The following is an 11899-nucleotide window of genomic DNA, read 5'->3' as shown; positions in this document are numbered from 1 at the left end:
TTAGTCCTAAAAGGCCTCTCGGGAGAGATATAGAGGCTCAGCCCTAGCTCAGGCTCTTGGGAAGAAGCCACGCCCACTCCTCTAGCTCCACCCCCTCTGTCCTAACAGGCGCCTCAGGTGCTCAGCCCTGTCTTGCTCTCTTGAGAAGAGGCCCCGCCCCTCCCCTGGCCCCGCCCCCGTGTCCTAATAGGTCCCATCACCGCCCCCCTGGATCGCTGCAGCACCCACCAGGGTGCACTAATGGAAGAATAATAGTGTACTAGATAACATTAAACATTGTATTATGTACAATAAATGAATAGAAATGTCAGATAAATGGTTACAAGTCACACCCATGAACATTATCGTCTTCCATAGATATTGTGGAACCTATTGGGAACATAGCGTGGCTGACAAGTTGTTCTCTTGGTACACTAAACACAGTGTGGATAAACATAAAATAATATATATCGAAAAGGTATTGGGTCTATACTTACAAAGTGTTCCGCTTCCAATCAATGTTACTCTGCATTCCAGTTTTATTCTCCTGCGAGTATAAGCCTAAATGGCTCAACGTTAATTAGAAACAGAACACTTTGTAAGTATAGATGTCAATTTTTATTTTTATTTGCTATATTTATACCCCGCTCTTCTCATCCCGAAGGGGAATCAGAGCGGCTTACAGACTATGGCAAAATTCAATGATGCATTATACATACAAATAATAAATATAACATTTGCCACCCGATGCCCAAAAGAGACCCAGTTCTGGTTTAAATCTCTACAGTTCCGATATATGTTGCATTGCGGATGCGTCTCGCACCCGGCCTGTCTGTCTGTTCCCGAACCAGTGGCGTCACAAAAGCACTTCCTCCACATCACTGTCGAAAGAGGACAACCCTGAAAGGAAAGGAGGTGATTATTATTATTATTATTATTGAGGAGACGACTATTATTATTATTATTATTATTAGCTTGGGTACCCGGCGATGCCTGGGTTATTTGAAAAAGGCAACCTTTGTTTTTGGATGTTGGCCATGTTCCCGAAGCATTCTCTCCTGACGTTTCGCCCGCATCTATGGCAAGCACCCTCAGAGGTTGTGAGGTCTGTTGGAAACTAGGCAAGTGGGGTTTATATATTTCCAGGGTGGGAGAAAGAACAAACTCTTGTCTGTTGGAGGCAGCTTGATTAGCATTGAATAGCCTCGCAGCTTCAAAGCCTGGCTGCTTCCTGCCAATGGCTTCAAACTACAGGAAAGAAAGGAGATTCCACCCGAACACGAGGAAGAACTTCCTGACTGTGAGACAGAGCTGTTCAGCAGTGGAACTCTCTGCCTCGGAGTGTGGCAGAGGCTGAACATGAGGAAGAACTTCCTCACTGTGAGAGCTGTTCAACAGTGGAACTCTCTGCCTCATGATTGTAATGATTCTAATGTTTCTGCCCGCCCCGACTCACCCGTTTCCAGGGATTCCTCCTCTCTGTCGAAGAGTTCGTCCTGCTCCTCCTCGTCCAGGAACAAGAAGTTTTCGGGGGGCCACCGGAGCTCCCCGCTTTCCACCTCCTCCCTCTCGGTGGGCTCCACCACGATCGAGGGCAGGCGGACCTTCCCGGGCCACGGCTCCTCGAGGGGCCTCTCCGGCAGCATTTTGCAGGCCTCCTCGTAGGGCCACCCACAGCACCTCTCGGCAGACTCTCGGACGCACATGTCCTCGCAGGATGGTTCGGCGGGGACCGTCGGCATCTCCTCGCTGGCGAAACCCTCCTCGCAGAGGCCCAGGCTCCCAAAGGGGAACGGCCCGTAGCTTTGGCCCTGCGTTGGCGTCGGGAATGGCTGGAAGAAGAAGAAAGAGACATGCTTGGAGTCAGGGCCGGCCCTGGGTAACTTTCAAGCGTAAGCAAACAGGATTTTGATGCCCCCTGCTTATTATTATTATTATTATTATTATTATTATTATTATTATTATCATTATCATTATTATAATTAATTATTAATTATTATCATTATTATCATTACTATTAATTATTATTATTAATTATTATCATTATTATTCTTTATTAATATTATTTTATTTTATGACACAGCAAACAAAATAGAAATGGTGGATTTCAAGCGTAAGCAAACAGTATTTTGGTGCCCCCCTGCTTATTATTATTATTATCATTATTATTAATTATTATTTTTAATTATCATCATTATTATTATTTATTATTATCATTGTTATCATTACTATTAATTATTATTATTAATTATTGTCATTATTATTTATTATTATTATTTTATTTTATGACACAGCAAACAAGATATATGCTGGATTTCAAGCATAAGCAAAAAATATTTGCGTGCCACCCTGCTTATTGTTATTATTATTATTATTATTATTATTATTATTATTAATAATTATCATTATTATTATTATTATTATTATCATTATCATCATCATATTATTATTATTATTATTATTATTATTATTATTATTATTATTATTATTATAGAATCCTACATTTCAAAGAGACCCCAAGTGCCACCCTGCTTAATCCCATTCTGCCAGGCAGGAAGACACCACCGAAGCACTCCCGGCAGATGGCCATCCAGCCTCTCTAGAGAAGGGGACTCCATCAAAATCATCATCATCTCCAAAAATACGACTACTGTATTACAATAGGATCCCAGAGTTGGGTCTTCCCCAAGGGCCACCTGCCTAGCAGGAAGACACCATCAAAGCACTCCCGACAGATGGCCATCCAGCCTCTCTAGAGAAGGGGACTCCATCAAAATCATCATCATCATCATCATCATCATCACCAAAAATACTACTACTGTATTATAATAGATTCCCAGAGTTGGACAAGACCCCAAGGGCCACCTGACTGGCAGGAAGACACCATCAAAGCACTCCCGACAGATGGCCATCCAGCCTCTCTACAACATTCATGTGCATTATGAGCTACGTTCCGCGAGACAGCCAAGCTCAAAACAACTTGGCACCAAAGACGAAAACATCCGCTTTAGCCGGTCCTTGATCTCACCTGGGTGTTGAGAGGAGGGGCATCCAGATGGCTCTCCATCCTGGTCGAGACCCATTGCATCTCCTGGTCCACGTTCGGGCCTCCTTCTTCCCGCGCGGCCGGATCCAGATTCGGCGGGGTCACCAGACATGTGGCGCACACCTCCGGGGGGCCGGGGGGACCCTCGCAGCCCCCCATCATCTCGGTCACTTCTGTGCATGGCAAGACAACCGTTTCAATGTCCCGACCCCCAGGTTGAGAACTAGCCTAGTCACTGGACTCCAACTCCCATCAGCAACAGAGCCAACGAGGACACTATGCAGGTTCCTGAGACCATTGGAAATATGTATTTTCTGGTGGTTTTTGGCGACCCCTCTGAAAACACCCAGGGGTCCCGACCCCCAGGTTGAGAGCTAGTCTAGTCACTAGGCTCCAACTCCCATCAGCAACAGAGCCAATGATGACACTATGCAGGTTCCTGAGACCATTGGAAATATGTATTTTCTGGTGGTTTTTGGCGACCCCTCTGAAAACACCCAGGGGTCCCAACCCCCAGGTTGAGAACTAGTCTAGTCACTGGGCTCCAACTCCCATTAGAAACAGAGCCAATGAGGATACTATGCGGGTTCCTGAGACCATTGGAAATATGTATTTTCTGGTGGTCTTTGGTGACCCCTCTGTAACCACCCCAGGGGTCCCGACCCCCAGGTTGAGAACTAGTCTAGACACTGGACTCCAACTCCCATCAGCAACAGAGCCAATAAGGACACTACGCGGGTTCCTGAGACCATCGGAAATATGTATTTTCTGGTGGCGACCCCTCTGAAACCACCCCAGGGGTCCCGACCCCCAGGTTGAGAACTAGTCTAGTCACTGGGCTCCAACTCCCATCAGCAACAGAGCCAACGAGGACACTACGCTGGTTCCTGAGACCATTGGAAATATGTATTTTCTGGTGTTGACGACCCCTCTGAAACCACCCCAGGGGTCCCGACCCCCAGGTTGAGCACTAATCTAGTCACTAGGATCCAAGAGACAATGAAAACATGACACAAGACAACAACTCACATGTGCCCGATCTACAGGGTCTTCAACAAGTGAACCCAGGGGAACCCACCGCCGACTCACCTTTCCCGGCAGGTCTTGGTGGCTCCTCTCCCAGCACCCAGGGCTCATCCTTCCTCTCTTCCCGGGGATACTGGGACGGAGAGGACCACCCTGAGGAAGGCTGTCCATACATGTCAAGGGAAGGAAAGGAGGAAGGGGGTCAGGGGGCAGGAGGAGGGTCCGCACCCACCGGGGAGAGGTGAACGCAGGTTGTGCTCGGGCCTCTTCCGCTGTTAATCTGCGCCCTCTGAGCTCACGGAAAATGCCGAGAGAGGGACATTGCCGTGGGCTAATGAGCTCAGGGCGCAAGGAGGGGATTGCCACCGGATTTGCTCCCGGCCTGCGCATCTGCCTTAAGTCCAGAGCGGGGACTTACCGCCAGCGGGACGGGGTCACGCCAGGGAGGGGATCGGCCCCATTAAGGCGGCTTCAGGTTGCCAGGCAGCTCTCATCCGCCCGGTGATTGTCCTCAGCAGGTGAGACTTTTGACTGGGATGAGCAGCCAGCATCCCCAGGATCCTATTGGCAGAAGAGACCCCAGGGTCATCCAGTCCAACCCCATCCATCATGATCCAAGATTATAATAATAATAATAATCCTCAAAGCACAGCAGACAAAAAACCACTACAAGAAAACTGCACTACAAACTAGAGCTGACAGCTGGCACAACAAAACATTGCATGGAAAGTTCCTTGACAAAATTGAAGGAAAAGCTGACAAGGAGAAGACCTGGCTCTGGCTCACGAATGGGACCCTGAAGAAGGAGACAGAAGGCCTGATCCTTGCAGCCCAGGAACAAGACATCAAGACAAAGGCAATCAAGGCCAAGATCAAAAAATCAGCTGATGACCCAAAATGCAGACTGTGCAAGGAAACCAACGAAACCATGGATCATATCCTCAGCTGCTGTAAGAAAATCGCACAGACAGACTACAAACAGAAGCACAACTATGTGGCCCAAAGGATTCATTGGAACTTATGCCTCAAGTACCACCTCCCATCAGCAAAGAACTGGTGGGATCACAAACCTGCAAAAGTATTGGAAAATGAGCACGCAAAGATACTGTAGGACTTCCGAATCCAGACTGACAAAGTTCTGGAACACAACACACCAGACATCACAGTTGTGGAAAAGAAAAAGGTTTGGATCATTGATGTCGCCATCCCAGGTGACAGTCGCATTGACGAAAAACAACAGGAAAAACTCAGCCGCTCTCAGGACCTCAAGATTGAACTTCAAAGACTCTGGCAGAAACCAGTGCAGGTGGTCCCGGTGGTGATGGGCACACTGGGTGCCGTGCCAAAAGATCTCAGCCGGCATTTGGAAACAATAGACATTGACAAAATTACGATCTGCCAACTGCAAAAGGCCACCCGACTGAGATCTGCATGCATCATCCAAAAATACATCACACAGTCCTAGACACTTGGGAAGTGTTTGGGTTGTGATTTTGTGATACGAAATCTAGCATATCTAAACTCAACACAAATAGCCCACTTATATACGAAATAGAAAATAAACAAGTTCAGTAAACAATATAAGACAAGTTATACTGTTCGAATTCACAGTAATTACAAACAATGTCGAATGGGTTTTGTACAATACACTTTACAATACTATCACCGTCTTCTGGTGGTCTGAAATTATTATATACATCAACATATGCTCAAAATATATCCATTAAACATCACATATTAAAAACACATTTCAAGGTACCTACAAAGTTCCAAACTTAGTAGAGTCTCGCTTATCCAAGCTAAATGGGCCGGCAGAACCTTGAATAGGCAAATATCTTGGATAATAAGGAGGGATTAAGAAAAAGCCTATTAAACATCAAATTAGGTTATGATTTTACAAATTAAGCACCAAAACATCATGTTGTACAACCAATTTGACAGAAAAAGTAGTTCAATACGCAGTAATGTTTTGTTGTAATTACTGTATTTACGAATTCAGCACCAAAATATCACGATATATTGAAAACATTGACTACAAAAACGCCTTGGATAATCCAGAACGTTGGGTAAGTGAGACTCTATTGTAATAATATTGAATCCTAGAGTTCCAATCCCATTCTGCCAAGCAGGAATCCACAATCAAAGCACTCCCAACAGATGGCCATCCAGCCTCTCCACAGAAGGAGACTCCATCATCATCATCATCATCATCATCATCATCATCATCATCATCATCATCATCAAAAATTATTATTGAGTCCTAGAGTTGGAAGAGACCCCAAGGGCCATCCAGTCCAACCCCATTCTGTTATCATGGGAGACACCATCAGAGCACTCCCGACAGATGGCCATCCAGCCCCTGCTTCAAAACATCCAGAGAATAAGATTCCATCATCATCATAATTATAATTATCTATTATAATTATTATTAATAATAATATTGAATCCTAGAGTTCAAATCCCATTCTGCCAAGCAGGAATCCACAATCAAAGCACTCCCAGCAGATGGCCATCCAGTCCCTGCTTCAAAACATCCAGAGAATAAGACTCCATTGTCATCATAATAATAATAATCTATTATTATTATTATTATTAATAATAATAATAATAATAATAATAATAATAATAATAATAATAATAATGAATCCTAGAGTTCAAATCCCATTTTGCCAAGCAGGAATCCACAATCAAAGCCCTCCCAACAGATGGCCATCCAGCCTCCCCACAGAAGGATACTCCATCATCATCATCATCATCAAAAATTATTATTGAGTCCTAGAGTTGGAAGAGACCCCAAGGGCCATCCAGTCCAACCCCATTCTGTTATCATGGAAAACACCATCAGAGCACTCCCGACAGATGGCCATCCAGCCCCTGCTTCAAAACATCCAGAGAATAAGACTCCATTGTCATCATAATTATAATTATCTATTATTATTATTATTATCTTATTATTATATTAATAATATATTATTATTATTATATTAATAATAATAATAATAATAATGAATCCTAGAGTTCAAATCCCATTTTGCCAAGTAGGAATCCACAATCAAAGCACTCCCGACAGATGGCCATCCAGCCCCTGCTTCGAAACGTTCAGAGAATAAGACTCCATTGTCATCATAATTATAATAATTTATTATTATTATTATTATTATCATATTATTATTATTATTAATAATAATAATAATAATAATAATAATGAATCCTAGAGTTCAAATCCCATTTTGCTAAGCAGGAATCCACAATCAAAGCACTCCTGACAGATGGCCATCCATCCTCTGTTGAAAACCGAGTCGAACTTGGCCCCAAGGGACTCTGAACCATAGAGTCCTACTGTCTTCCAGAGTATATTTTTTTAAAAAATTGGGATACATAGATAAAATAATTAGATAAATAATTATTAATTAGCATACATAGCTTAAAAAATTCTTGCTGGAAACCTTGAATCAGAATGAGCCATGAAAACAAGTTAACAAACAGCGACCCCCGCTGGCCGGACTGTGTATAGGCGCAAAAGGGAATTGCATTTATATTTAAAGGGACCGCACGCTCTTCCTGGGCTGGTGTCGCACTTTTTCTCTTCCCCCCGGGCTTCTGACTCGTTTTCTTCCCATGGGGACGGCGTATCGTGTGGCCAAGGGGCTGCTGGCCGTGGTGGGGTGGACAGGCTTGGGGGTCGGGCTCTGGTTCGCCGTGGCTCCGGACGAAACCCGCAGGAAGGAGATGGCCAAGGTGAGTGGTGCGCGTCTGCACGGTGGAATTAACGCACTTCCATCGCGCGCTAGGGCGATGGGAACCTGGGAGTTGTAGGTTCCAGTGCAATGAAATAACCTGGGCTAAAAAAAATGTGGAGCTACAATATTCCCTCTCTTCCAAAAATATGGAAGCTACATTGTAAAACTAGTTGTAAAACTACAACTCCCATGATGCCAATATGGGATATTTTATTTTATTAAAGAATATTTTATTAAATATTCTTTAATAAAAATGATTTTTTTAAAAAAGTGGGGTCAAGCTACAGTAAGGACCTAAGGAACAAATGGGCATTCTTAATAGGAAAAGAGTGAGATATTATTATTATTATTATTATTATTATTAAAGTTACTGTATATACTCGAGTATAAGCCTAGTTTTTCAGCCCTTTTTTAAGACTGAAAAAGCTCCCCTTGGCTTATACTCGGGTGAGGGTCCTGGTTGGCTTATATTTGGGTCAGCTTATACTCGAGAATATATGGTACATTTATTATTTTTCTCTATTATTATTGGTATGATTACATTTATTATTTTTCTCTATTGTTATTAGTATGATTACATTTATTATTTTTCTCTATTATTGTTGCTACTATTACATTTATTTTCTTCTATTTTTATTACTATTATCAATACATTTATTATTTCACTCTGATCTTATTATTACAGTAGGAGTCTCACTTATCCAAGCCTCGCTTATCCAACGTCCTGGATTATCCAACGCATTTTTGTAGTCAATGTTTTCAATACATCATGATATTTTGGTGCTTAATTCATAAATACAGTAATTACTACATATCATTACTGCATATTTTTAATATATTTTAATATTTTAATATTTTTCTCTATTATTGTTGCTACTATTACATTTATTTTACTCTATTTTTATTATTAATAATAATACATTCATTATTTCACTCTGATCTTATTATTATTGCATTTATTTTACTATTTATTACTACAGTAGAGTCTCACTTATCCAAGCCTCGCTTATCCAAGCCATTTTTGTAGTCAATGTTTTCAATATATCATGATATTTTGGTGCTAAATTCGTAAATACAGTAATTACAACATAACATTACTGCATATTGAACTACTTTTTCTATCAAATTTGTTGTATAACATGATGTTTTGGTGTTTGATTTGTAAAATCATAACTTAATTTGATGTTTAATAGGCTTTTCCTTAATCCCTCCTTATTATCCAAGATATTCGCTTATCCAAGCTTCTGCCGGCCCGTTTAGCTTGGATAAGTGAGACTCTACTGTATTTGTATTATTTTCCTGTATTTATTATTATTATTACATTATTATTTTCCTGTATTTATTATTATTATTATTGCATGTATTATTTTTCTCTATTATTATGAAAAGGAGACATAAGCACATTGACATTGAAGAAGATGAGAATAATGATTGGATCAGAGTCGGACAGTCTTATCTTAAATTTTAGTTTGATGTAAATATTCAAAAACATTTAACCTACTGATGCCTCAATTAATGTAATTTTATTGGTATCTATTTTTATTTCTGAAATTTACCACCCTCGGCTTATACCTGAGTCAATGTTTTCCCAGTTTTTTTGTGGTAAAATTAGGTACCCCGGCTTATATTCGGGTCGGCTTATACTCAAGTATATATGGTGTGTTGTTGCCTTTCCCTTCCCGTCTGTAGGATCACCCGGGATCGAGTCCTGAGCAGCGGACGGAGAGGCAGCAACGCAACGCGCTTGTGATGGCCGTCATCAAAGAGGCCGCCGAGACCGACGAGAACGTGGCCAAGAAACAGTGGCCATGGGTCAAGTAGGACCTCCGATCTCGCCTCGGACTTTGAAAAGATCTCTATGTAATGCTAGGTTTGGCAGAAGCTGGGGCTAACAGCCAGAGCTCACTACGCACCCTGACGTCGCGCGATTCGGCTCTGGCGCTAGCGGAGAAAGTCATGCCGTTGATTTGATTTTATATTGTAATGCGCCTGTGCGTGTTGCTAAGGCTATGTGTAAAACAACGAGTGATTAAAATACGACTGAATACTAGCAGGGTTTGGGGTGACTGCCCTTGGCATATGGGAGTTGTAGTTCACCCTTATCCAGAGATTACTGAACCCAGATGACATTGGATCTGGACCAAACTTGGCACTAGGCATGTCTGATCGATGAAAAAAATGTTTCAGTTCTCGTTTCTAAAGTAGGGGGTGCTGGCACTTCGATATAGAAAGTGTTTCCGAATTCTTCACCCAAAAATTTCGGATATTTCCGAAAATTCGTAATGATTCTAAATGTTTCTAAACTGGCAGACACACATGCGCAATCGCCAAAAAAAAGGAACCCGGGGGGGACTTTTCTGGGGGTCTCCCGCCCTCATTTCTTGAGCTATCCTCATCAAATGTGGTACAGTGGGAGAACACATTCCACACTCTTAGCTCAACAAATTGCAGAACGTTTCCTGTGTCCTATGATTTTTGGCGAATTTTCATAACTATTTTTTAATATTTGAAGAAACCTGTTCCTGGTTTGAAAGTCTTATTTCCTGTTCAATTGGGTTCTTATCACTGTGAAAGTCCCTCTTCTACTTGTTTATCTTTGTTTTTGTGGCCGGAAATCCGCGAAAATTGTGGACATTTGCAGACTTTGAAAACTAGAAATTCCCTTGATATATTTTTAAGCAAGAAGGACACTGGAAATCAATGGTGTCTCTGGCTATGTGATCCCACAAGCCTCAACCCAATGCCTTCAATTAGAAACGGACCAGTGACCACCACGCCAAGCAATGCCCTGGCAAGGAGTGCAAAGATACTTTGAAAACTAGAAATTCCCTTGCCAAGAGAAGGAACCAGCAACAAAACCCTAACCCTTTCTCCAAACCCCTCTCTGGGAACAGCCAGACCGAGCCCCTTCACCCTCTCTAGAATAGAATCATAGAATAGTAGAGTTGGAAGAGACTTCATGGGCCATCCAGTCCAACCCCCCGCTAAGAAGCAGGAAATCTCATTCAAAGCACCCCCGACAGATGGCCATCCAGCCTCTGCTTAAAAGCCTCCAAGGAAGGAGCCTCCACCACAGTCCGGGGGAGAGAGTTCCACTGCCGAACAGCCCTCACAGTGAGGAAGTTCTTCCTGATGTTCAGGTGGAATCTCCTTTCCTGTAGTTTGAAGCCATTGTTCCATTGCGTCCTAGTCTGCAGGGCAGCAGAAAACAAGCTCCCTCCCTCCTCCCTATGACTTCCCCTCACATATTTGTACATGGCTATCATGTCTCCTCTCAGCCTTCTCTTCTGCAGGCTAAACATGCCCAGCTCTTTAAGCCGCTCCTCATAGGGCTTGTTCTCCAGACCCTTAATCATTTTAGTCGCCCTCCTCTGGACGCTTTCCAGCTTGTCAACATCTCCCTTCAACTGTGGTGCCCAAAATTGGACGCAGTGTGATTCCAGGTGTGGTCTGACCAAGGCAGAATAGAGGGGAGCATAACTTCCCTGGATCTAGACGCTATTCCCCTATTGATGCAGGCCAGAATCCCATTGGCTTTTTTAGCAGCCGCATCACATTGTTGGCTCATGTTTAACTTGTTCCCCACGAGGACTCCAAGGTCTTTTTCGCACACACTGCTGTCAAGCCAGGCGCCCCCCATTCTGTATCTTTGATTTCCATTTTTTCTGCCGAAGTGAAGTATCTTGCATTTGTCCCTGTTGAACTTCATTTTGTTAGTTTCGGCCCATCTCTCTAGTCTGTCAAGATCGTTTTGAATTCTGCTCCTGTCTTCTGGAGTGTTGGCTATCCCTCCCAGTTTGGTGTCGTCTGCAAACTTGATGATCGTGCCTTCTAACCCTTCGTCTAAGTCGTTAATAAAGATGTTGAACAGAACCGGGCCCAGGACGGAGCCCTGCGGCACTCCACTTGTCACTTCTTTCCATGATGAAGACGACGCATTGGTGAGCACCCTTTGGGTTCGTTCGCTTAGCCAATTACAGATCCACCTAACCGTAGTTTTGTCTAGCCCACATTTTACTAGTTTATTTGCCAGAAGGTCGTGGGGGACTTTGTCGAAGGCCTTACTGAAATCCAGGTACGCTACATCCACAGCATTCCCTGTATCGAC

The 11899-nt window shown here is 43.0% G+C and overlaps 2 protein-coding genes across 4 annotated transcripts; one reads left to right on the top strand and one right to left on the bottom strand.

Moving 5' to 3' along the window:
• Positions 1 to 264: 264 nt before the first annotated feature.
• Positions 265 to 4846, bottom strand: LOC134294278 (uncharacterized). 3 transcript variants are annotated; one of them, XM_062964812.1, is made up of 5 exons: positions 4470 to 4844; positions 4115 to 4214; positions 3008 to 3198; positions 1436 to 1811; positions 265 to 879 (listed from the first exon to the last, which is right to left on the bottom strand). In XM_062964812.1, exons 3-5 carry the CDS (start codon positions 3185 to 3187, stop codon positions 836 to 838), a joined length of 600 nt encoding a protein of 199 aa, XP_062820882.1. In that variant the 5' UTR covers positions 3188 to 3198; positions 4115 to 4214; positions 4470 to 4844; the 3' UTR covers positions 265 to 835. The 3 variants fall into 3 exon arrangements, with proteins under 3 accessions (XP_062820882.1, XP_062820883.1, XP_062820881.1); XM_062964813.1 differs by lacking the exon at positions 4115 to 4214 and having other exon boundaries at positions 4470 to 4846; XM_062964811.1 differs by lacking the exon at positions 4470 to 4844 and having other exon boundaries at positions 4115 to 4460.
• A 2758-nt stretch (positions 4847 to 7604) lies between these two features.
• Positions 7605 to 9841, top strand: LOC103281911 (ubiquinol-cytochrome-c reductase complex assembly factor 3). The gene is made up of 2 exons (XM_008124278.3): positions 7605 to 7789; positions 9481 to 9841. Exons 1-2 carry the CDS (start codon positions 7670 to 7672, stop codon positions 9610 to 9612), a joined length of 252 nt encoding a protein of 83 aa, XP_008122485.1. The 5' UTR covers positions 7605 to 7669; the 3' UTR covers positions 9613 to 9841.
• The last annotated feature ends 2058 nt before the right edge of the window (positions 9842 to 11899 follow it).

This window comes from Anolis carolinensis, unplaced genomic scaffold (assembly GCF_035594765.1).
Source record: "Anolis carolinensis isolate JA03-04 unplaced genomic scaffold, rAnoCar3.1.pri scaffold_14, whole genome shotgun sequence".
NCBI lineage: Eukaryota > Metazoa > Chordata > Lepidosauria > Squamata > Dactyloidae > Anolis > Anolis carolinensis.
Note: the sequence above shows the minus strand (reverse complement) of the source record. Positions and strands in the feature narration are given on the sequence as shown.